Source organism: Aquarana catesbeiana, linkage group LG13 (genome assembly GCF_042186555.1).
Source record: "Aquarana catesbeiana isolate 2022-GZ linkage group LG13, ASM4218655v1, whole genome shotgun sequence".
In the NCBI taxonomy this organism is placed as follows: domain Eukaryota; kingdom Metazoa; phylum Chordata; class Amphibia; order Anura; family Ranidae; genus Aquarana; species Aquarana catesbeiana.
This window is the reverse complement of record NC_133336.1, coordinates 75999617-76026510: the sequence shown is the minus strand read 5'-3', so window position 1 is coordinate 76026510 and position 26894 is coordinate 75999617. Positions and strand designations below refer to the sequence as shown.

General features: G+C 41.8%; 1 protein-coding gene across 1 annotated transcript in view; it reads right to left on the bottom strand.

The window, feature by feature from the left end:
* Positions 1 to 2125: 2125 nt before the first annotated feature.
* Positions 2126 to 26894, bottom strand: part of TYRO3 (TYRO3 protein tyrosine kinase) — a 334891-nt gene continuing 310122 nt past the window's right edge. Inside the window, exons 17-19 of the mRNA XM_073608643.1 lie at positions 14561 to 14720; positions 11271 to 11407; positions 2126 to 3593 (exon numbers count right to left, since the gene is read on the bottom strand). Of these exons, the coding sequence (XP_073464744.1) occupies positions 3194 to 3593; positions 11271 to 11407; positions 14561 to 14720 (697 nt within the window). The 3' untranslated portion in view covers positions 2126 to 3193. The remainder of the gene's footprint in view (positions 3594 to 11270; positions 11408 to 14560; positions 14721 to 26894) is intronic.

Genomic DNA, 26894 nt, shown 5'->3' with positions numbered 1-26894 from the left:
AATTGTTGCTGTACATAAAGATGGCCTAGGCTATAAGAAGATTGCCAAGACCCTGAAACTGAGCTGCAGCAAGGTGGCCAAGACCATATGGCGGTTTAACACGACAAGTTCCACTCAGAACAGGCCTCGCCATGGTCGACCAAAGAAGTTGAGTGCACGTGCTCAGAGTCATATCCAGAGGGTGTCTTTGGGAAATAGACGTATGAGTGCTGCTAGCATTGCTGCAGAGGCTGAAGGGGTGGGGGGTCAGCCTGTCAGTGCTCAGACCATATGCCACACACTGCATCAAATTGGTCTGCATGGATGCCGTCCCAGAAGGAAGCCTTTTCTAAAGATGACACACATGAAAGCCCGCAGTTTTCTGAAGACAAGCAGACTAAAGACATGGATTACTGGAACCATGTACTGTAGTCTGATGAGACCAATATAAACTTATTAGTTCAGATGGTGTCAAGCGTGTGTGGTGGCAACCAGGTGAGGAGTACAAAGACAAATGTGTCTTGCCTACAGTCAAGCATGGTGGTGGGAGTGTCATGGTCTGGGGCTGCATGAGTGCTGCCAGCACTGGGAGCTACAGTTCATTGAGGGAACCATGAATGTCAATATGTACTGTGACCTACTGAAGCAGAACATGATCCCCCTCCCTTTGGAGACTGGGCCTCAGGGCAGTATTCCAACATGATAACGACCCCAAACACACCTCCAAGATGACCACTGCCTTACTAAAGAAGCTGAGGGTAAAGGTGATGGACTGGCGAAGTATGTCTCCAGAATTAAACCCTATTGAGCAATTGTGGGGCATCCTCAAATGGAAGGTGGAGGAGCGCAAGGTCTCTAACATCCACTAGCTCCGTGATGTCGTCATGGAGGAGTGGAAGAGGACTCCAGTGGCAACCTGTGAAGCTCTGGTGAACTCCATTTCCAAGAGGGTTAAGGCAGTTCTGCAAAATAATGGTGGCCACACAAAATATTGACACTTTGGGCCCAATTTGGACATTTTCACATAGAGCTGTACTCACTTTTGTTGCTAGCGGTTTAGACATTAATAGCTGTGTTTTGAGTTATTTTGAGCGGAGAGCAAATTTACACTGTTATACAAGCTGTACACTCAATACTTTACATTGTAGCAAAGTGTCATTTCTTCAGTGTTGTCACATGAAAAGATATAATAAAATATTTACAAAAATGTGAGGGGTGTACTCACTTTTGTGAGATGCTGTGTGTGTGTGTATATATATATATATATATATATATATATATATATATATATATATATATATATATATATATATACATACATACACACACACACATTTTATATATATATATATATATATATATATATATATATATATATATATATATATATTGAAAATTCATGTATTTTTTATTTTAAAGTAAAAAGTACACTGAAATAATCAGGGGGTGGTTTTCGGATTCCCCCCACTTAAATTAATAATCTGTACTATCTATCTATCTATGCATTTATTATATACAGCAGGTGTCTTTAAACTTTCTAGAAAAAAAAAGGCCAGTTTATTGTCCTTCAGACTTTAGGGGGGCCAGACTGTGACTAGTGGGAGTGCAAATTTTCCTGGCATCAGTGTGAGTAAACAGCACCACATTTGGTATTAGTTGGAGGAATAGTGCCCCATCATTGGTATTATTGGCAGGAATCTCACTCCATTGTTGGTATCAATGGGAGAAATGGTGCCCAATTGTTGATATCAAGGCCAGATAAAGGCAAGCAAAGGGCCACATCCGGCCCCTGGGCCGCAGTTTGGAGACAGTTTGATCTACAGTATAGCACTGCACACATGTATATACTTACTTGGTTTTTTTTGGCTGTGAGGTGATTACAGAGTAAAACTAACTTGTTGCATAGTGACATTTGTTATTATCTGTATGTACCTGGATAAGCGCTAGGTACTGAAGGTTTAGAATGATGGAAAACTACCTGGATTTTCAGAAGTGGTCAACAATGGCAGCCACCATATTTTTTTAATGACAGGTTTACTTCAAGAATGGATGGCTTCCGACAGCTGCATCATGGTCATAGCAGTCTAGCCCTTTCTTGCACTTTATTTATAAGATACCATAAGTGGAAGGAAGACAAACAAGTATCTAAGTGAGGAAACTTAGGTCGCTGGACTAATGTTCTTTATTTAGAGAAAACTATTGATACAATGAACCTCACTTATGTGAAGATGTATTTTAGATGTGCTTGGTCTAACCCTGAGTGACAGCTGCTAAAGAGTTCATCCCCAAACACAAATTTCAAATTCCAATAATCTACAATGCGCAGACATGAAGGAGTCTATTTATAAATGTTTTCACACAACATTAACACAACTGAATCCAATAAAAATGTGTGAATCTTGCATTTGCATGACTTTTGTATGAAAACATTTATAAATAGCCTCCTAAGGTACGTCTGGCTAGTCTGGTCCTCTCAACAGAACAACTGACTGGTGCAAAGAAGGTCAAAGTCATATATTCTAGAAAAATATTATTTTGGTTCTGGAAGCATAATGGCACAACAATTTTTCTCTTTCTGGAAAAAAAACATGAATTAAATATGACACATGCAACCAACTGTTTTTTCTAAGATAGCAAGGAACCTACAGGCGTGATTTAGCCAACATTATTTTCAACTGAACACATCAGTACTCGCATCACACTTCTCTTTCTAATTTCCCTTCTTGGAAAAGTCTATTATTTAAAAGAAAATGGGATGCCTATAGATAAATCAGGGTTTTAACCAAAGTTTATAAGTCTTCAGATATTGCATTGAGTAGTTGATCTTGTAGCTCTATAGAAACAGGGAAGCTTTAGCTGAGCAAGTTGATGCAGCGGTGAGGCTGTGATACCATTCAAACAGAGAAAGAAGAGTTGGTTATCGATGAGCTTTAGTTGTGTAAAAAATATGTACAGTAAAGTCATTTTAGGAATTCATCTATCGAAGGCTGTTTTACAGCCCATTTCAATACTTACATTGTCTATACAATTTTATATAAAGTTTTACAGCTGAAAAAAAAAAATTTACATTTTTATTGATGCAAATCCATAAACAATTTATAATGCCTAGAATTCATAATGTCCACCTGGATCGTGGGTTGAGCTTATACAGACACATGGCTTTAAAAGGATGCAGCTAAAGGTATCACATCCCGCTGTAAGCTTGAAGTTTTTACTAAAGGTTAATGACCACATGAGCTTCCTGAATTTCTTCCTCATCGTCCTCATCTTCATTAAGGAGGCTTCTGGCTTCCGGCGCTTGTGCTGATGGAGGCCGCTCGTCCGTGTCTCTAAGGCACCCAGGGTTCACAATATAGCGATAGTCGCCAGAGACTGCTGCAGCCCCGCATGTCTGTGAAATGTCTATGCAGCAGTCATCGCTGTCAAAACCAGAGTGAAAAATGGAGTCCGCAGCAGTGGCTCCACAAGTCTCCCCGAGATTTACATACAGTGGATCTTGACTCTCTGATAATATAGATAAGCGGCCCAAGATGGTCTCTAGCCGTCTTTTTAGGTCTGTAAAGCAGGGCCTCCTCTTGGGCTCAGTGATCCAGCACTGGCACATCATTTCATACCTGCAATAAGAGGCATTGATTTATTTCTTGTCACATTAAAAATAATCTGATTCAATCAGGAAAAGGCATGAGGAGAAGGATCAGGAATCTTATTATTGCATTATATTTGTAAAAGCGTATCTAAACCCAAGAACAAAAATGTGAAATATCACAAATTACCATTTCCTAGGTGTGGTGGCTGTATTTATGTCTAGGATTCTTCTTCTTTTTTTTCACCTGGTGATGTTGCCAGTAACAAAGTTCCTGTCCTAGGGTGCCAATGCTCTCTCACCGTACTGTATCTATTGAAGAGCAGTTTTGGTGTCCAAGGACAGGACAACACCTTCCTCTCTTCTCTTTTCTGTATCATATTGCAGTTCACTTAGAGAACTAGGAACAATGCTAACTAATGAGAGGTAGTAGAGGCAAAGAGCAAAAGGAAGCTATCCATTCAGATCTCTCTGGAAGGATTAATAGGTATATTTTGCAGTTAATGAACAGACATATAAAAATATTTTGAATGGTATATTTGACAGGCCAAAAGGGAACACATACAGTGGGGAAAATAATTATTTGATCCCCTGCAGATTTTGTAAGTTTGCCCACTTACACAGAAATGAAGGGTCTATAATTTTTATCATAGGTATATTTTAAATGATAGAGATAGAATATCAACCAAAAATCCTGAAAAAACACATAATACAATGTTATAAATAGAGTTACAGTTCAGTGAGTATTTGATCCTCAAGCAAAACATGACTTAGTACTTGGTGGGCAAACCCTTGTTGGCAAGCACAGAGGTAAGACATTTCTTGTAGTTGGTTACTAGGTTTGCACACATCTCAGGGGGGACTTTGGTCCACTCTTCTCTTTACAGATCTTCTCTAAATCCTTAAGGTTTCTTGGCTGTCACTTGGCAACTCGAATTTTCAGCTCCCTCCATAAATTTTCTATAGGATTAAGGTCTGGAGACTGGCTAGGCCACTCCATGACCTAAATGCGCTTCTTCATGAGCCACTCCTTTGTTGTCTTGGCGGTATGTTTTGGGTCATTGTCATTGCTGGAAGACCCATCCACAACCCATCTTCAGTGTTCTGACTGAGGGAAGGTGGTTCTCATCCAAGGTTTTACAATACATGGCCCCGTCCACTGGCCCCTAAATGCAGCAAAGTCGGCCTGTACCATTAGCAGAGAGCATAATGTTTCCACCTCTGTGCTTGCCTTAGTCAGAATTTTTCTTCCTCCAAACACGGCAAGTGGAGTTAATGTCAAAGAGATCAATATTGGTCTCATCTGACCACAGCACTTTTCTCCCAATCCTTCCCAGAATCATTTAGATGATTATTGACATGACTGAGGAGGGGGACCTTGCGTTGTGTTGTCAGTGGTTTGTTTGGTGACTGTGCTCCCAACTGCCTTGAGATCATTTACAAGCTCCTCCCGTGTAGTTCTGGGCTGATCCCTCACTTTTCTCATGATCATCCTTACCCCATGAGGCAAAATCTTGCATGGAGTTCCAGGCCAAGGGCGATTGAGTGTTATTTTGTATTTCCTTCATTCATGCTTCTTGCTGATGGTCGTGTAGCCCATTCCAGCCTTGTGCAGCTCTACAATCTTGTCCCTGACGTCCTTTGACAGCTCTTATCTCTTTCTTGCCCATGATGGTAAGGTTTGAATGGAAGAAAGATTCTGTGAACAGGTGTCTTTTATACACATAACAAATTGTCGTTAGGAGCACCTTTTTAAATTGCCAGGACTAATCTGTGTACCACATGAGTACATACTGTAGCCAGTCTGTGGGAGTCAGAATTTTTGTTGGTTGGTAGGGGATCAAATACTTATTTTACTCACTGAACTGCAACTCAGTTTATAACATTTTTCAAACATCATGTGTTTTTTCTGGATTTTTGGTTGATATTCTGTCTTTATCATTTCAAATACACCTATGATAAAAATTATAAGTTTTGCTTTGGAAGTGGGCAAACTTAAAAAAAAATTTGATCACCTTCAGATTTTGTATTTTCCCCACTGTAAGAGAAATATGTTGTTAGGGTTGCATACACTTTAAAGCGGGGTTCTGGCCGGGAAAAAAAAAAATTGAAAGTCAGCAGCTACAAACACTGTAGCTGCTGACTTTAAGTAAGCACACTTACCTGTCCTGGGTGCCCGCGATGACAGCCGACGCAAGGCCGACCCGTCCCTCGGCTCTTGGGTCCTGGCACCGCCATCCTAAGGGAAACAGGCAGTGGAGCCTTACAGCTTCGCTGCCCGTTTCCTACTGCTCATGCGTGAGTCACGCAGCGCTTTGTGAATGGGACGCGATGTGTTGTGGGACACACACAGTTCCCATAACACACCGCGCCCCATTCCCCAGAAGACAACGCAGGGAGGAGAAGACTGAACATCACCGCGGAGTAGGAAGAGGCAGATTAGGAAGACTGCCTAGCAACAGCCATTTCAGGTGAGTTAAAAATTATTTTTTTTCTTCCATTTTTTTAGGGATTTTTTTATGCATTTTTTTTTTTTTTTTAGTGGTGGACCTCCACTTTAAATATATTTTTTCTAACTAATCCAATATTCATGAAACTGAAGACTAACAATATCCATGCTGTATACCAGCTATACAAAAGACATGCTAGAAGACGAGGTAGAAAATCTGATGTCCTTTTAAGTGCCACACAAAAGTCAGATAAAAGTCAGTAAAGGTCTGCTGGTATGCTATAGTAGGCACCTCCAGGTCTATGCAAAACTGTTTAACTTTTTTTTCTTAAAAAAAAAAAAAAAGAGACCCTTTCCCTTGCTCATGTAATACAAAGTAAAAGGGTAAATCAACTCCATCTCTCCCCAGCAGTGTGTACTCGCATTTCCTTGCTACTACGCCATCCTGTTTGGCCTCCAGCAGTGAAGTGGAATACAGGCCACTTTGGTGTATGGGTGAGCCTGCTATTCACTCCCCCTCTCTTATGTGACAGTTCTGGTGCCTACTTATTTCTCCAGGGCTGTCAAATGTCATGATAATAGCCCATAGCCCTGTGTAAGCTTCGACAAGTCCATACAGGCAAAGAAATGGGTTATTTTCTGCATCTGCTCACCCCTAACAGACAAATCATTTTTCCCCTGGCCTATAGGATCAGTATTTCTGTTGTCATAATATTCTTCTTTAGGGATTCGTGCAGGTAAGGAAGGAAAGAATAAGTTCTAAATGTAAAAGGTAAGCTTTAACCAGAAGCAGCCAACTGCTCATGGAACATGGAAGCTCTGTTTCAATGTGGGTTTTGCACAAAGCAGTGTTTGCACTTTCGGGATGCTGAATGCTGATTTTCAATTCGTCGTTGACATTGATCTCTCAGCAAAAGTAAATAAGCAATGTTTTATCTGCACATCTGCCACAAGGTGGCGCTGTATTCCCAGTTTTAACTTTGCCTGTTGCATCACCTCTTTCTCTATTGTTATTATAAGAGCTAGTAAAGCATATGAACTTTTCTGCCCACCTGTATATTTAATTATTGGCACACAGGTGATTCAAAAATTGGCATTAATGCCTAATTATCATTAAGAATACCATATTTACTGTTTGGCAGAAAAAAATCAAGCTGAAGGTGTTCGTTCACTGGTGAGCACTTTACATTGTGGGAACAATGCGCCTTTAACTTCTTAGCTTTCCATGTCTGCCACATAATAGACTTCCACCCACTTCCCAATGTCAGGCCTGCATGGGATTAAAAATGTTCTTAAAAAGCCATTATTACTATTAACACTTCTGACTCCTATGGGGAGGTGGGCGAAATCTGAATATGATTTTGTGCATGCTGATGATGTAACTTTTAAAGGGTCTTAGGCATCATCTAGAAAAGCAAGATCACTAGAAATAACTGTTCGACTAAGGTCCGGATCACACATGTGCCTTTTAGAACTATTTTGTGAGAAACCAAATTCAAGATGTACAGTATCTCACAAAAGTGGGTACACCCCTTACATTTTTTAAAATATTTTATTATATCTTTTCAAGTGACAACACTGAAGAAATGACACTTTGCTACAATGTAAAGTAGTGAGTATACAGCTTGTATAACAGTGTAAATTTGCTGTTCCCTCAAAACAACAACACACAGCCATTAACCACTTGCCGACCGCCGCATGTACATATACGTTGATACAATGGCACGGACAAGCAAATGGGCGTACAGGTACGTTCCTTTAAATTTGCCGATGTGTCATCGCGTGCATGCCGCCGGCCGCGAGCTCCGTGATTGTGATCGCGGGTCCCGCAGACTCTATGTCTGCGGGGATACCCGCGATTGTCTCATGGAGAGGAAGAACGGGGAAATGCTGATGTAAACAAGCATTTCCCCATTCTGCCTAGTGACACTGACACTAATCACCGCTCCCTGTAATCGGGAGCGGTGATCAGTGTCGTGTCACGCAAAGCCAATCCCCCCTACAGTTAGAACACATCCTTAGGACACACTTAACCCTTGCAGCGCCCCCTCCTGGTTAACCCTTCACTGGCAGTCACATTTACACAGTAATCAATGCATTTTTAATCGCACTAGTCGCTGTATAAATGTGAATGGTCCCAAAATAGCGCCAAAAGTGTCCGATCTGTCCACCATAATGTTGCAGTCACGATAAAAATCGATGATCTAGTAAAAAACTAGTAAAAAAAAAAAATTATTAATAAAAAATGCCATAAAACTATCCCCTATTTTGTAAACGGCTATAACTTTTACACAAACCAATCAATAAACGCCTATTGCGATTTTTGTTACCAAAAATATGAAGAAGAATATATATCGGCCTAAACTGAGGTTAAAAAAAAAATTTATATATTTTTTGGGGATATTTATTATAGCAAAAAGTAAAAAATATTGCTTTTTTCAAAATTGTCGCTCTTTTTTTTGTTTATAGCGCAAAAAATAAAAAAACAGAGGTGATCAAATACAACCAAAAGAAAGCTCTATTTGTGGGGAAAAAAGGACATCAATTTTGTTTGGGAGCCGCGCCACACGACTGCGCAATTGTCAGTTAAAGCGACACAGTCCATCACCTTTACCCTCAGCTTCTTTAGTAAGGCAGTGGTCATCTTGGAGGTGTGTTTGGGTCGTTATGTTGGAATACTGCCCTGAGGCCCAGTCTCCAAAGGGAGGGGGATCATGTTCTGCTTCAGTAGGTCACAGTACATGTTGGCATTCATGGTTCCCTTAATGAACTGTAGCTCCCCAGTGCCGGCAGCACTCATGCAGCCCCAGACCATGACACTCCCACCACAATGCTTGAATGTAGCCAAGACGCTTGTCTTTGTACTCCTCACCTGGTTGCCGCCACACACGCTTGACACAATCTGAACCAAATAAGTTTATCTTGGTCTCATCAGACCACGGAACATGGTTCCAGTAATCCATGTCATTAGTCTGCTTGTCTTCAGCAAACTGTTTGCGGGCTTTCTTGTGCATCATCTTTAGAAGAGGCTTCCTTCTGGGACGACAGTCATGCAGACCAACTTGATGCAGTCCGCGGCGTATGGTCTGAGTACTGACAGACTGACCCCCCACAATGCAACAATGCTTTCAGCACTTATATGTCTATTTCCCAAAGACAACCTCTGGATATGACACTGAGCACGTGCACTCAACTTCTTTGGTCGACCATGGCGAGACCTGTTCTGAGTGAAACCTGTCCTGTTAAACCGATATATGGTCTTGGCCACCATGCTGCAGCTCAGTTTCAGGGTCTGGCCAATCTTCTTATAGCCTAGGCCATCTTTATGTAGAGCAACAATTCTTTTTTTCGGATCCTTAGAGAGTTCTTTGCCATGAGATGCCATGTTGAACTTCAAGTGACCAGTATGAGAGAGTGAGAGCTATAACACTAAATTTAACACACCTGCTCCCCATTCACACCTGAGACCTTGTAACACTAACGAGTCACATGACACCGTGGAGGGAAAATGGCTAATTGGGCTCAATTTGGACATTTTCACTTAGGGGTGTACTCACTTTTGTTGCCAGCGGTTTAGACATTAATGGCTATGTGTTGAGTTTTTTTTTGAGGGGACAGCAAATTTACACTGTTACACAAGCTGTACACTTACTACTTTAGATTGTAGCAAAGTGTAATTTCTCCAGTATTATCACATGAAAAGATATAATAAAATATTTACAAAAATGTGAGGGGTGTACATACTTTTGTGAGATACTGTATGTAGAGCTGTGTGTCATTATAATAAATGGCACTGGTTACACCCATGGTTATGTAGCCTTGCAAGTATTTTGTCAAAAGGTCAGGGCCATAGAGATGGAATCTGTCTGCATGAAAAATGCACACTATATTGTGCTTTACATAATTTTCTTTTTACAGAAGTATTGTTTCTACCAGAAAAACATAAATACACATTAAAATGTGCTTGATGTCCTTGTAGGGCTCCCAAATATATAAAAAGACTAACTGTATAAAGGTAATGACCTCATGCACAAAAACAATTCACAATGCTATAGATTAAGGCAAAAAAATCCAGTCCAGTTTAATATTAAAAGGTAATGTACAATAGACAATGTGGTTAATGCTCAGCTCCTGAACCAACAACTGCTGCACTTGGTGTGATGTTAGGCTATAGAGGCCTGACATACCTGACCTTGTGGCCATTCAATGCGGGGGAGCAGCAAGACATCATCCAGTACCAGGATGCTGGTGAGCCAACACAATGCAGGTGGTGTACAACCACAGGAACTGAAGGTGCTGTCCCCAGAAGCCACATGACGTGGATGTGCTGTTAGTGCTCAGCCATACGGCTGGTACAAGAAAAGGACCACAGAGACAGTCTGCCAGGCGGATAACACGTTTCTAAGTTCTGGCTTCTTTCTCAAAAAAAAAAAAGCAGCTCCAAAACGTGTTGTCCACTTGGGAGACCTTGTGTGTGGTCCATCCTTTTCTTGTCCTGTTTCAGAAGCTGGCCATTAGACCTGCTTCTGTTGAGGGTTCCTACTGAAAAAAATCAGTATTTGTTCAGTGTATTCTGATGGGGGGCTGGAAGGAATGCGTCAGAATACAATATCATAGCAAGAGAAATCCCTGCATTCATCTCGCTTGCGTGGATGTGGGAATCCTGTGAGTCATTTTTGTTCAGCCCACTGGTTGAACGAATAAAAAAACTGAGTATACCTAGCTTAAGTTTGTAAAACCTGCTTGAAGCAGGTCAAACGCACGTAAGCAGGAGAGCAAGTCAAATGCACCGGTCGATGAATTCTGTATGATCTCAGAATCGCTTCGCATGGATACCACTGACACAAGCCCAAAGCCAACCAACCATGGTCCAAAAGTCCAAAATGATATCCATAGTGTTTGTAGCCCTTTAATTGCTTGTATTTTTTTTTAATTCACTTGAAATAGGTCTTTCAAAATCTTTATGCTTCAGTGGTGTGCTCCAGCTATTAGCTGTTCCTAGGTCTCATTCCTCCTGAATGATATTTTCACAGCCAATTTCCTGCAATCTCTCCTCCTCAGTACAATGTAAATAAATTCACTTTTAATAGGATGCAGAATCCACACTAAGTGTACAGCAGATGTTATTATTAGGTCCTATTTTTACTCAGGCCATCTTCAGATCTCTCGCAGAAAAATCTTAAAAAAGTAAAAAAAATAGCACAGCATTTCCAGGTTTCAACGTCCACAGAATGTGACACAGGTAAACACTTTACTTACACCTCATCCAGACAGTCCGGCGGTTGCTTCAATCTATTCCCAGCAATGAGGTAGCTGTAGATTTCAGAGTTTTCAATGCCAGCATAGGGTGTCTGTCCCAGGGTCACTATTTCCCAGAGGGTGATGCCAAATGCCCACTAGAGGATTGAAACATTTTAGTTACAATGACAATTGCTTTTGTATAATAGGAAAACAAATGTTGCACATAAATTAGAATCCACTGTGTTAAAGCAAACCTAGACCTAACCCATACAGTACTAGGGAGTATTTTACAAAGACCAGGAAAATATTCTATATCTGCTTGTTTTCTCAATGTCCACACTACCTCAAACTCATACTCCTTGCACATTGCCATCCTGTGGGTATAATGGGGTATTTTTTTAAAACTATAAGTTAAATTTTTTTTTTTTTTTTTGGATAAAGAATTTTCCAAAAATATACATATGACGTTTACACTTGACCTCATAATTGTAAACATGTATCTGTCAAGGAGGTATAAGATATTTGTATGTATTACATCAATATGACATAGTAAGCATCACTCTGGCAGATATGAGTAACCACACCAATAGATCGCACCTAAAAGGAGTTTGTAAACTTCACCCAATATTTGTAGACATACTCATTTTGAATACCCAATTGTGCAGATGAATTTGCTTTTCACATGATTGGATAATTTATTGAGTGAAGATTCTAAACTCCTTAAAGGCCTCATTTAGACTTGCAGCTGGGGGGTGTCAAAAATGCGCATCTGAGCCACATTTTTTGCCGCCTGCCAACCACCCCACTTTAAGTTGCATTAGGAAGCGATGGGGGATGTTTACATGCAGTGGCCACAATGCTTCTGGTCCGTGGCCACGACATGTAGCGGTACTCTCTACAAAAGAAAGTTTATAGGGAAGTGCCACAAAGCCCTGCAATCACGTGCAATGCACGCAGTTGCAACGTGATTGTCTGCAAAATTGGGGCTGAAACATGCAGTGAGGTGGCGTTGCATCTCTGGAAATGGATCAGGCTTCAGAGGCAAAGGAGATTTAGATGCAAGTCTAATACTTTTTCACTCCAGGTACATTAAGCTGCTTTGATATGCATTGTTCAACACAGTTTCAACACAAGGACACATAGAAAACATTTATTCTCTATGTGCCCTGATCACACCATTTTTCCCCTTTATTGGTTGAACACGATGGACTTGTGTCTTTTTTCAACCAGACTATGTAACACCATACATGTGCTTTTCGCAAATACACAGCATATCAGGCCCTTAGTAAATTAGCCTCATTCCAGCTAGTGTGATCTGGGAATAAGCTCTTCCCATTTGGATATTGGACTTTTCCAGGAAACACATTTATAAAATACCCGAACCACCTCAGCTGATACTAGTTGATTAAAGCCATTTTTTCCCATTTAAATGTATTTATTAAAAGTTTTTGATAGAGTGGCAAGAGTTAAAATTACTGTCAGGTTTCTAATTTCTGTCTGTGACCCCATTGGGGAGATTGTCCTTCACAGGAAGGCACAGAAAGTAATACAATTACAGTTTGAGGTTTTAAATCACTCTAAAAATGAGTTTCCCTGCCACCATGTTGGAGAGATTTACCATCACTTTTTATCATGACGGAGGCTTTGCCCTTCTTTGATCCAAAATTAAATGAAAGTTTTGGTTGAAGTTGAACATTAAACATTTTATTAGCCAAATAACTTATGCTTAAAGTCAGCAGAAAGTTTAAACTGTTCTCCACAGATTGTGTTACTTTAGGTTAAATTGTCTCTTGAAACAGAAGTTAGCAATCCCTTGAAAATGAAAACACATGGTGCAGTTGCCAGAACTGAATTCCTTCTCATTGTTTTGTCATTGGTTGTCACAGAAAACTCTTTGACACACATTGATCAAAAATTTGGCTGAATTTAAATCAGTGTGTGGACTTCACTGCTTTACATAAGTCGATTGTTAAGCCCTTGTTCACACTGATCTGATGCAGGAAACACACAAGATTCGCTGCATTTCCCTACATTGCATCACACAGCAAGCGCATGGCGTCCATGCGATCTGCTGCAGGTCTCAATGTTAGATTAACGAAACCCCTAAACAGATTGCAAAACACAATGCGATTGCTGGAATGCAGTGCGATTCAGGTGCAGAAAAAAAGGGTCCTGCGCCACTTAGGTCTGGATGCGATGCAATTTGAGCCATACAAAATGTATGGCTCAAAACGCACAGCACAGATTTCGTGCATGTGATGCGCGCTGGAATGTGGTGCAACTCCTGTGCGTATCACGCACTAGTGTATCAATCAGCAGCTGTAGCCAATCAGCTGCAGCTGTTCATCAGTACACTGTCAGAATACAATGTCCTGGCGGGTGTGGGGGGATTCCTCCATCCATCTTGTTAGTGTGAATGGATGGAGGGAAGAAAAAAGTGAACCTTGTATGGCCATTTTCAACCAACCAACCATGCAGTCGTAGGTGTCCCAATAGAAAATATAGCTGAAACTGTAACTAGGCAAAGATACCCCTTTCATAACAATACATGCTTCCCTATATCTGTAAAAGCCTCTCCATACTTATGGCTCCAGTGCTGGAAAAGATGTTGATCTGTATTGTACTGTACTGTACAGTGCAAACCCCAGTGCTCTCTGTCTAATTTCTACTGTCAAGAGGATTGAGGGAAGACAAAATAAATAAATGATTCATATAGTTATAGTAGCAGCAATTTAAATAGGATTAATACATTTTAATTAATGAATAACTTTACTAAAAAAAAAAAAAAAAAAATCAAAAACAATCTGACCTTCACATCTGCAAACCACAAAGTAAAATGGATATCCATCGTCAATAAAAGCAATTATTTATATCTCCTGTGTACCTGGATGCTGGTCCACTATATGAAGAGATACTTGTAAGATCTACAAGTAATCAATACACACACACTGCATCCGGAAAGTATTCACAGCGCTTTACCTTTTCCACATTTTGTTATGTTACAGCCTTATTCCAAAATGGATTCAATTCCTTATTTTCCTCAAAATTCTACAAACAATACCCCATAATGACAATGTGAAAGAAGTTTATTTGAAATCTTTGCATATTTATCAAAAATAAAAAAAAAAAAAACGAAAAAGTACATAAGTATTCAAAATAAAGAAAATAATGAATGTAATCCTGGTAATACTTTCCAGATGCACTGTAGATACACTTGTGCATGTTAAAAATTCAGGCAGAGAACGCAGACATCCCAGGGTTCTACAGAATGTAGATTGAACAGTACATTTGTAACAAAAAGCACCCACCACATCACTGTACACGGTGTAAACATTGTCTGCCAGGCTCTCCAGTGCTAGCCACTTGACTGGAAGCTTAGATGCACACCCTTGGCGGTAGTAGTCTCCGCTGTAGATTTTCTTAGAAAGACCAAAGTCTGCAACACACACTGTCATGTCCTCATGTAACCTGCGAGAGGAGAAACAGAAACAGCCATTGCATACTGTATCTCATGACATCTGTTCAAGTCATCACATGTTTTGATGTGTTGGACACCAACCACTGCAAAATATGATTTTTGCCTTTGGACATATTAGGAATTATACAAAAAGTCACCAGTAAAGAACTTAAAGTGGCTGTAAACCACCTTTATTTTTTCTTAAATAATAAACTTGCCATACTTACCTGCAGCCCGCTTCTCCTCTTCTAGGGTCCCCCCGCTCGTGCTCCTAGCTCTACTTCTTCTACGAGCAGTTAACACTTGCAGTGTAGGCACAGCCCAATACAAAAGAGGACTTTTTAGTTTTCCAGAGTTCAGCTTTCATATAAATTTCAGATTGCCTATCCAGGTACCTGCTTTTTTAATCCTGCAAATCAAGCACCGCCTGTCCCTGGGTGACTACACTCCTTTCTACACTGTATTTAGGTGGTCACACAGGCTGGACTTCAAACATGTCTGCCTTTGTTCATCTACATTGCATGGAGGCTGATGGGATGAGTGGTTTAGATCATGAAGAAATGATTCCTTTTATTTCAGCTCACAGGAAGCAACAAGAACACTGCATTTCTGGCAAAATTAACAGGTATTTTCTGTACTCGCTGAAAATATTTTTAGCCTTAAAAAAGGAAACAAAAAGCAGCCTGCACACATCTATGGACTGGTAAGCTGCAGTATTTTACATTTTTCAGCAAAGCTGCCAGCTAGGCATCTGGGTGTCCTGCAGAGTCTGGACTGGCTGTGTGACATCAGTTATCAGTGGACTTTAGGCCGCTGTTGGCTGAATACGGGTCACAGGAGTGCAGAACGAAGTACACTCCTGTGACTTACAGGAGAAGTAGGCCCAAAAGAGCTTTGGCCCTACTTTTTTTAAGGTGCGTGAGGAGAGCAGGGTCCACCTGAACCTGGAACACTAAATATAATATTTAAAAACACAAATGGGGAATACTGCCATTCACCTCCAGAAGGTGATAGAGGGTATACCTCTCATCACCGCCAAGAAGCTGAGATGGTTAACACCTATAACTGGAGGAAGGAAGGGGGGGGGGTGTGAAAGGTAGAAGGAAAGGGTTACAGGAAAAGAAAAAGAGGGGGGGGGGCGCGGGTTGGCCAGCATTTCGCGGTAAATATAGAAATGAGGAGAAGGAAGCCTTAATGTGATGACACTTGGGGGGTTATTTGCTAAAGCTGGAGTTCGCAAAATTTGGTGCATCTCTGCAATGAAACCAATTAGCCTACAGGTTTTATTGCCAAAGCCTAATTGAACAAGCTGAATTTAGAAGATGATTGGCTAACATGTGCAGATGCACAAGGTTCTGAGTGCACCAGTTTTAGTAAATACATCCCCCAAGATAGGAGGGTATTTTGTTGTTGAAATGAGGCATCTTGTAAAAAAAAAAAAAAAAAAAAAAAAAAAGGTTAACCAGTTTTTGGCTGATGGTTTCCCAAATATATATATATATATATATATATACATAGAGGTACAGGGGGTTTATGAAATACAATAATGTTTAGAAAACCATTTCCCAGTGGCATTGGGCTTTGGACCAGAAGGTATGGCCCAACAGAGCCACAGATCATACTCCTTTATTATCCCTATTTACCCATCCCTATGTCTTCCCTGTGAAAAAAAAAGCAGCTAAACAATTAAAAATTGTGGGAACTATTTCAGGTGCCAAATGTTTGTTATTTATTGGATCCAATCTTGTGACTTACACAGTACAGCCAGGTTCCTGACCCCCTCCGAAACAGAGATGGATCAAGAGCATAATGCCAACTTGCTGATTAAACAGTGAGGGAACAGCATCACACTAGCATGGTAAGTTTTTCCTTCCTGTCAGCATGTTCAAATTATTTTCCATCTGAAAATGACATGCTAATTACCTAAACTATAGTCCTAAAGTAAACTGCACACCCTCCGTTTGTCTATAGTTGTCAATGTAAATAAAGTGCTGTTCAATTAAACACAAAAAGTTCAATCACTGTCATCACATGGTACACTGCAGAAAAACCTGATTGGTTGCTGGTGATAGCTCTCCCTATCAGAGTTTGCGTTCTGTTGTATATGGCAGGAGTGTCCAAACTTCTCAAACTTGGGCCAGTTTACTGTTCCTCAGACTTTGAGGGGTCAGTCGGTCAGTGTGAGTAGAAAATGCCCTGGTGTCAATGGGTGTAAACGATCGTCCATCATTGGTATTAGTGAGAGGAGTAGTGCTCTATAATTGGTATCAAGGGAAGGAATAATGCCTAGTCATTGGTGTCAGTGGGAGGAAATGTGCCCCGTTGTTGGTGTCAATGGAAGAAATTGTCCCTTAAGGGTACTTTCACACTGGGGCGGAGGAGGGCGTCGGCGGTAAAGCGCCGCTATTTTTAGTGGTGCTTTACTGTCGTTTTATCTGCGCTTTTCGGCCGCTAGCGGGACGCTTTTAACCCTCGCTAGCAGCCGATGAAGGGGTTAATAGCGCCCGCAAAGCGCTTCTGTCAAATCGCTTTGCAGGCGCTTCGGCGGTGCTGCCCATTGATTTCAATGGGCGGGGCGCTTTAGGAGCGGTGTATACGCTGCTCCTAAAGTGCCCCAAAGATGCTGCTTGCAGGACTTTTTTTTAATGTCCCACAAGGGCACCACCCCAGTGCGATAGCACTCGGGCTTTCACACTAGAGTGACAGGAGAGGCGCTTTACAGGCGCTATTTTTAGTGCTAAAACGCCTGTAAAGCACCTCGGTGTGAAAGTAGCCTAAGGTCTGGATATAGGCAGGCAAAGAGCTGAGAGTTTGGAGATCACTGGTATACAGCATTGCAGGAAGCCTGTATTAAAGGAGAAGTACAGCCAAAGTTTGTTTGGCTGTACTTCTCCTATGGATCACAGAAGTGCAGTTCGTGTTGCACTCCTGTGACACGTTTTCAACAGACAGCAGGCTGAAGTCTGTTGTCTGCTGACGTCACAGAACCGGCTTAGGCTCGGGCAAGATTGCGACCAGGGAGTCAGGATCCGCCCACATGCCTGGACTGGCAGCCCTCTGCTCTGCCCCCTCCTTGCTCACTGGAGCGGGCAGAGCAGAGGGCTGCTGACTGACTTCTCAGGGAGATGCGAGAACCGAGCGATCAGCAGTATTAGATTGCTTGGTTCTCAGCGTCAGAGCCGGCAGGGGACAGAGGCAGCATCAGTCCGATGCTGCATTCACCTAGGTAAGTATGCATCAAAAAATAAAAGTCCACACTTCTCTTCAGGCAAATTCAGGAGCTCCAACGCAAACAGCTAAATACACAGATAAGATACATATATGGGAGTGTTATTTTTCTGCCAAATATTTGTATTTCTGTTCATCCAGTCCTAAGATTTCCACAGCTCTACCACAAAGCACAGTCATGTCTAACAGGGCAGGAGACCAGACTTCTCTGCTGCAGTTTAGTAACACTTACAGGTCTTTTCCCTCCCCCAAGCTTGTGATTGGACAGTAAAAAAATGAAGCAGCAGGCTGATGAGCTTGTATCCATCATTCTGCTCTCTCCTACGGTCAGGATGCTCCCTTTAACATACCTGACCGGCTAATATTTGAGAGCGGCGCTCACATGACTGGCCGGCTCTCTCCCCCTCTCGTCTTGACTGACATCAGCGGGGGAATCTCAGCCCCGCCTGCTGCAGCTGTCAGACAGGGAGAGGAGAGAGCCGGGCCAGTCAGGTGAGTGCTGAGCGGCGCTTTGAAATCAGGTATAGCCGGCATTTTTTTTTTATAAAACACAGAGACAGGAGCACCTAGCATTAGGAAACAAACAGCATTATATAAAGTTATAACAGTGGGTTAACAACCACTTTAATATAAGCAACACATGTCAGTGGCAAATGGTTTGTTTCGTCTCTCTAACTACTAAATCTGCAGGAAATCTGCAGGAAATCTTGTTCTGAAAGAGCTTGTTTTGAAAAACAACAGACTTACTGGCCAGATCACCAGATAAAAATAAGGCAAACAAAGCCTGAAAAAGAAAACTAACGCAGCCAACACATCTAAGGATTGGTAAGCTGCAATATAATAAATGTTTGCTTTTGGGTTTCAGTTTTAATTCTATATTTTGAAAGACTTTACATCTTTGTTGCTTCTGGTTTTCGTCCATGTGCCTGGAGGTCCGCTTACACACACACACATACAGTAATGGTAAATTCACCCAGTGAAACTAGCACTTCCCTAATCTGTTACTTACTACTTGAAGTATACAAGGAAGGGATGCTTAGTGCTCGCCCACAGACACTGAGCTGAGTGGTTGCCAGGCAACAGTATACTAACCAGTGTAAACTATTTTAAAAAGTCAGAAAAAAAAGAAAACCCACAGCTTTCTTATGGCAGCGGCTGCAGCTTAGCATGGGAAAAAATAGAGGTTTCCAGACAACAAGGTAAAAATAGCTTTAGCTAACAGAAGAAAACTGTCACACACAGCTAGAAGACGTTTCATTTGCTTTTTTAATGAAAAATTGAGAAGACGTCATACCTAAATAAGCATATGAATAGTTTATCACCTGAGCAGCACTATCATACAGGAGACGTCAATTCGCTAGCCAACAGTTTAGTTATGGATCACGCTTATATGAATACTTAGGAGGTTTATGTTAATGCAAACGTTTTCTGAAAGCGGAAAAATAACACACAAAATTTCCGCACAGGCAGTCTTCTGCAATAAAATAAACGTACGAAATCACCATTAAAGATATTTGCGCTGCCCCTACACTCTGTACTCTATACAATATATACAGTGCCACAAGTCATAGGCAGGGCCGGATTAACATAGGGGCTATGGGGCTATTGGAGCTGCAGCTTCAGGCCTCTTCCTTAAGATAAGTCCAGCCCAGTGGTGTGAGTGAATCCCTAATGCTGCCCAGCCCTTCTCTGTGTGCAGCGTACACATCACTGATATGCAAATTGTGACGGCATTGATATGTAAATCATGGTGGCATTAAAATGTAAATTGCGGTCGGCATTGATATGTAAATCGTGGTGGCATTAAAATGTAAATTGCGGACATCATTGATATGTAAATTGTTAGCCCATTCATAGGTATTTCTGGTCCACCATCACCTTTGCTGAATGCTGCTGATATTGGGTATATCCAACAAGCCCTGCATGTCACAGTCACTGAGCCTGCCATCAGCCTGTATGGCAAAGGTGAGCAGATGGATGGATTGGGGGGCGGGGTGTCCAGAGGTAAACAGAGAAGGTATTACAGTTTGGAGGGCAAAAATGACCAAAGAAAGGGCGTGCAGGGGGGGGCTGGTGTGCAAAGATCAGCAGAGGCATGGAGTTAAGCAGAGATGAGAGGGTGCAGGGGATGATTTGGGGTGCAGAGGTTAGCAGTGAGATTTAGAATGCACAGGTGTACTGAAAAGGGGTGGCTAAAGATGCAGCGATAAGTAGAGAGGCAGAGAAGGGTCTGTCATAGTAAATATCCCTGTTACATAGTTGGTAAGTGTAAGACTCGATTCACATCAAGCAGATGTGACAGAGCGCGCACGTTCCCATGCATCACATGTAGGGCAGTCCCTCCCACTCTTACCGCAATGTGGCTCCACAGACATTTCACCGTGGCATGCTATGCCCGCCACATTACTACCCTACTAAATCTACCCAAAGGCACTCTCTCTCTCACCCCCTCTCTCCCCCCAACCCCCCCTCTCTCACCCCCGCCTCTCTCTCACTCCCCCACCCCCTTCTCTCTCTCATATCCCCCCTCTCTAATTGATTGCATTTTCATTTTATTTATTTCCATTAAAAGGCCCGCCAAAATCATCAGCCCCAGGCCCATGATGCTATTAATCCGGCCATGTTCATAGGATACAACATTGACGTTCTAACAGTCCATAAAAGTGCTTCAAATAAAGTGCTCCAATTCTTGAACATAAAGTGACTGTGCTCCGTACTGATAGGAAAAAAACGCTTGTTCCTGTCACTACTCTCGTCCCCTTCTAGGACCGAACTCACCGCAACTTGTTGACCTCTTGAGTACATACTGAGGTAGGTCAAATTGCGATTAAGATCTTTGGTCAGCCTCTCAAGGTAAATCACCATCCACAGCCCCACAATATTCCACACACGAGAAAGGAACCCAAAAGATCTCATTGTGCAATGTTGTTCATTAAAAGCATTCCCCACATAATCATTAAGTGATTGTAAAGTCGTTTTTTTGTTAAAAATAATAAACATGTTATTATACTTACCTGCTCTGTGCAGTGGATTTGCACAGGGCAGCCTGGTTCTTACGCTTCTCGGGTCCCTCTTTGGCTCTCCTGGCCCCTCCCTCCTGACAACTGCCCCCACAGCAAGCAGTTTGCTATGGATGCACCTGAGCCGAGCTGCAGCCCTGTGTGTCTATTCAGACACGGAGCTGTGGCCCAGCCTCCTTTCTCTCTCCATTGGCTGACTGAGTGATTGACAGCAGTAGGAGTCAATGGCGCTGCTGTTTCAGCCAATGAGGAGGGGAGTCCCGAGCAGCCGAGACAGGTAAGTATTAGAGGGGCTGAAAGGGGCTTCTGCATAAAATGCATTTAGATAAAAAAAAAACCTCTGACTTTAGAATATGCACTCACAATGTTTAGTGCCTCTGTTTGTCAAAATGTACTAGGATGCCGTTGCTCTAATGCTCCAACACATGGTGCTAACTATATTATAATTCATAATAAAATGAACTTACCTGCCTGCTTACAGACTTTTGTACAATACATAGCTCACTTTACATTTCTGGCATGGTGCAGAAGTGGCAGTATAATTGTACTCCCATGCATGTGCAGGAAAAACATCATCCAGCGCTAGCAAATTAAGACGGGCGAATACAGACACCCAGAAGAAGTGGGGAGAAGATGTCCTCACCTGTAAAGAATGTCACCCTGCACCTGACAATCAGGACAATCGAAAACTGACACATGGAGGAAGCTAGAGAGAAGATGTCTACACCGGTGAGGGAAATTGTGGGTATCAGACCATTCTGGAGGATAGATAAATATGTTAGTGCCACTTTAAGTGAAACATGAAAGCTGCCTTTACCAGCTTCATTCTGCAGACACTATTTGCCTGGCTATCATGCGGAAAGAAACCTAGTCACCAGTCAATTAATTTCAGCAACAATCTTCTCATGAGATTTGATGTGCATTTAATGTATGCTATTTACCTATAAAAATCTCCCTTTGCGTAGACATCCAATAGCTCTGAAATTTTTGATGGGTGCTGCCATCTTGGTTGTGATATCAGCAGTCCCAGCAGACTCAGAGCATCAGACTCTGAGCTGTCCTTGGCAGCTACATAAACATTATGTAGGGAGGTGAAGGAAGTGGCAGAGGAGCTGGTAAGCACAGAAAATGATACATGTCAAGAAGACGAGAGGGCTATGATGTGCATGGAGGGCAAGGGCAGTGCTACGAAATTTACTTGTCCTGGAGAAATAACATTTTCTAGCAACTTCAAAGGCAAAAAAAAAAAACTTTTGATGAGAAGGAAATACACTTAAGGTAATCATTTAAAACACTTGAATATTCTGCGCTTTTACCTGCATTTTTTTTTTAACTTTGCGAAAGGATCTCCTTCATACATTTGGTAATACAATGACAGTATGCAGATAGGAACTTTGGATATTATTTTGACTTTCCTGATTTGCTATTTGGTCCAGGTCAATGACTCAAAGTACTGAAGCCAGAGAGTCGGTATTACAGCCAAGCAACTAGCAGTTTTAGAAGGTGGTCAGTAATGGCAGTTTTCAAGTTTCTTTCGGAAAAAGTTTTCTATGAAAGACAACTGCAGTTTTGTATAATCGTGGTCCATACTCTGCTACTGTCTCTCCCCACTCAGATCAGAAGTTCTGGCTTCTCAGTGTTCTGGTCAGGATGGATTACCACCATTATTGTCTATGACTACAGTTAAAAAAGAAAACCTTCTTGGCTTATAAATCAAGCTTGGAAACTTCAGCCTTGAAGGAAAGTGCAGTATCGTTTTAGTTTACACTCACCTCAATGTTAACAACCCTCTTCTGATTCACTTACTAAAACACCCTTTTTGGGTGTTTCCATTGGCACTCACCTCATATTCTTTGTAACATTTAAATGGATGATAGTGTTCCTTAATTTTTAGATTTTTTAAAAGCGCTTTTTAAACTTTGGCCGTGAGCCACATAGGTTATATCCTTTTAAACTTATTGCCCATGGGATAATACTTTGCAGTGAGTTCCCATACAGTCTTTTTGAAGAATTCCCATTTCTGTTCTGTGTTCATCAATGCTAATATTCCCTCCCAGTCTAATGCCGCGTACAGACGATCGGAATTTCCGACAACAAATGTTCGATGTGAGCTTGTTGTCGGAAATTCCGACCGTGTATATGCTCCATCGGACATTTGCTGTTGGAATTCCCGACAAGAACTGTTTGAGAGCAGGTTCTCAAATTTTCTGACAACAAGAATTGTTGTCAGAAATTCTGAGCGTGTGTACACAATTCCGATGCACAAAAGTCCACGCATGCTCAGAATCAAGCAGAAGAGCCGCACTGGCTATTGAACTTCATTTTTCTTGGCTTGTCGTACGTGTTGTACGTCACCGCGTTCTTGACGTTCGGAATTTCCAACAACATTTGTGTGACCGTGTGTATGCAAGACAAGTTTGAGCCAACATCCGTCGGAAAAAAATCCATGGTTTGGTTGTCAGAATGTCTGATCGTCTGTACGCGGCATAAGTCTTGTAGAGCAGCCCTCAACCTTGGAAATTTTGCTATCTTAAAGTGGAGTTCCACCCACTTTTACAACTCTTTAGCATTCCTCACTAAACTGTGCACTGTAAACGAATTGGATATTTAAAAAAAAAATTTCTCAGCATCTACTGTATATCTGCTGTATTCATTTTTCACTTCCTCCTCCCTGGCCATGGCCCATCGCATCATTTCCTTTTTGCAATGCTATCTGGGAAGGGGTGGCAACTTCCTCTGACACTGCCGTTGCTGTGGAAACCTGACCTGAAATCTATTACACTGCTTGTGCTGCACTGAGCATGTGCGAAATCTGCAAGGATGAGATCCAGGAAGAAATACATTCTGGCTTCAGATGCCCACACTTAAGATGGCCACGGCCTGCTGTAAGTTTATAAAATAACAAACTACTGCTATAAACTAACAAAACAGACCTTAGTTTACAGACTAACTTTACTAGAATACATTAAGCGTGTGTATTATAGGGGTATTTTTATTTAAAAAAGTATAATTATGGCCGTTATGGTCACTGCTACCCAGATGTTCCTTTAAATGAATATTGGTAATAAGCTCTGCATGGTTTGAGATTATCAGGTCCAGCAGAGCATCATTCCTAGTCGGGGGCCTCAATAAGCTGCACCATAAAATCGTCTTGTAATAGTTTTTTAAATTTTTGCCCTTCAACGGTTCCAGCAGTGCCATTACTTCACTCAATTTCTGGGTAGTTAAAATCCCCCATTATTATCACTGTCCCAGCCCTTGCAGTGCTTTCTATCTGTGCAAGGAGCTGAGTCTTCACCTTCTCATTAATACTGGGAGGTCTTTAATAAACTCCAATGATAACCTTTGTAGTACGCATACCCATGTACATTTTTACCCATTATGCTTCAGATTCATTACACTCTCGATCAACTAGGTTCTCTTTCACACTCGCTTTGAGATCACTTCTCACATAGAGACAGACACCACCACCCCTCCGTTGTACCCTGTCTTTCCGAAAGAGAGCATAGCCAGGAATATTAATAACCCAGTCGTGTGAAGAATGAAGCCAAGATTCAGCAATACCAATTAAATAATAGTTCTCCTCATGCACCAGAGCTTCCAACTTATTTTTCTTGGCAGACTTCTGGCATTGGTGAACACTTTAATTCACCCTCCCCCCTCAATCCTAATTTAAATACCTCTCCAGCCTTCTCTAGACCTCTCTCCCTATGCACAGCAGACCCCCTTCCATTAAAGTGCAAACCATCTTTAGCATATAGGTTGTACCACAATGGAAAGTCAGCCTAATGCTCTAAAAACCCAAATCCCTCCTTCCTACACCAGGTGTTTAGCCATGCATTAATTTCTCTAATCTCCCACTGCCTTTCCTGTGTTGTGCATGGCAGCAAAGGCAATATTTCAGAGAATATCACCTTGGAGATCGTTCCTCTTAACTTGCAGCCTAGTTCTTTAAATTGGTTCTTAAATAGCCTCCACGTTCCATATATTCTGTCATTGGTTCCAACGTGGACCAAGACAGCTGGGTAATGCCCAGCCCCTCCCAGTAATTTATCTAAACCGCCACCACATGCTGAACCCTAGCACCAGGGAGGCAGCAAACAATTTGGTTGAGGCGATCCTGACGACAAATTATTCTATCAGTCCTTCTGATTATAGAATCCCCTATTGCCAATTGTCTAGGCCTACCTGCACTACCCTTCCCACCTCTACTAGATAGGCTGTTAGGGGTAGCAGTGACATTTAGGGCTGACACCTCTGAGCTTTCCACCCCCACATCTTCACCCAACTTGGCAAATCTGTTAGGGTGCTCAAACCTAGGGCTGGCTTTCCTTTTCTGTGAGCTCTACCACTCCCTCTAACTGCCTTAACCCATCTTCCTACCTGATAATCCTGACTTACCCCTCCACCCTCCCCATTAACCCTACTAGCCATCTGCTCATTGACCAGAGGACCCCTTTCAAGGCTGTCAGTTCTGCCCAGTATTGCAACTTGCTCCTCCAGATCTCAAATGTGAGCTTCCAGAAGGGCAACCCACTCACATCTGTCGCATCGGTATCCATCCTGGAGCTGTTGCTCCTTTACAGTCTCCTTTACAGTATACATGCGGCACACTGTGCACTGCACAAAACCTTCAATCTTGCTAGCACACATTTTCCCAGGTACAAAAATGATATTACTAACAGGAAATTTCAGACATTGCTTGAAGACTCCTGTTATAATCTCCCGTTTTCAACTCTGGTTTTTAACTCACCACCTAGTCAAAGTTCCAGCAAGCAAAAAAGTGCAAGCTCAAGGATAAGCAAGCTTAGAAATGAGTTCTACAGGAAGTTATGTAGGAGCTGAAGCACCTGTAATCAATTAACCACTCTCCTTAAATAGTAGTCTGCAGGAAGGCAAGCAAAGAAAAAAAGGCTATTTAAAAAGTGACAGAAAAGGTGCTTAAAAAGCTGCAAGGAAAGACACCAAAAAAAAAAAAAAAATAAAACTAAAAATGCAAACACAGCAATCACCAGCAGTCAAAAGCAAAACTGTTTTTCAATCTCCACTCAAATTTCCCACTCTTCAGCTTCCAACCAGCAAAATCTGGCAAAATCTTACAACCCCTTTAATAAAATAATTGTTGGGTATAATTCTCAGAGAAGTCTTCATTATCATCTGGAATGTAAAAACATTAATTGGGAGTCCTTTACCATACTGTCCACTTTTATTGTATTTTTGTGGGAACGTGTCAGCATAATGTCCAGGCAGAAGGCCGCAAAATAAATTCCTACCCTCAACACAAGGACGTCTTATACTTGCTAGGTCCTTCATACTCTTGGGAAGGAAAGGAAAAAGAAAACCATCTGCTTTACTGGCCTCAGACTCCTACTGCTTTGGAAATTGTAAATTTAGTTAAGCAATGAAATTTAGCTTTCCCAGTCTTTTGGCAGGGAACATTTGTGAGGGGCTCCCATTTAAATTCAACTGCCACCCCCTCTAATTGGCCTTTAACAATATTGTGCGAGTATGTGTCCTAGATTCCAGGAGGCTGCGCAGTAACTGAGCTAAGTGAACAAAGGAACTGAACACTCTGGGAAGATTATCAAGTCACTTAATATCTATTTAACATTCAGGTGTCTCTCGGGTGACACGAGGAGCAGCTGCAAGGATTTATGAAATACATTTGCCATAGAAAGTCAAATGAGAATTTATCATTTAAATATAATGTCAGTTTTAAAGGGCAATTGCAGCCAATAAGTTAAGTACAATTTCTGACTGCCCCATAGCAGATTTACTGCTACAGGGAGGCTGTGCTGCGCAGGCTCACGTATATATATGTGATCCTGCACTTCCGGGTATCGGTGCGAGTGCACACCACTGGCGGCTCACTCCTGTTGTGATTTTACACAGCGAGAGCTGATCAGCGGGTCTCGTGGACCAGATGTCTGCCAGCAC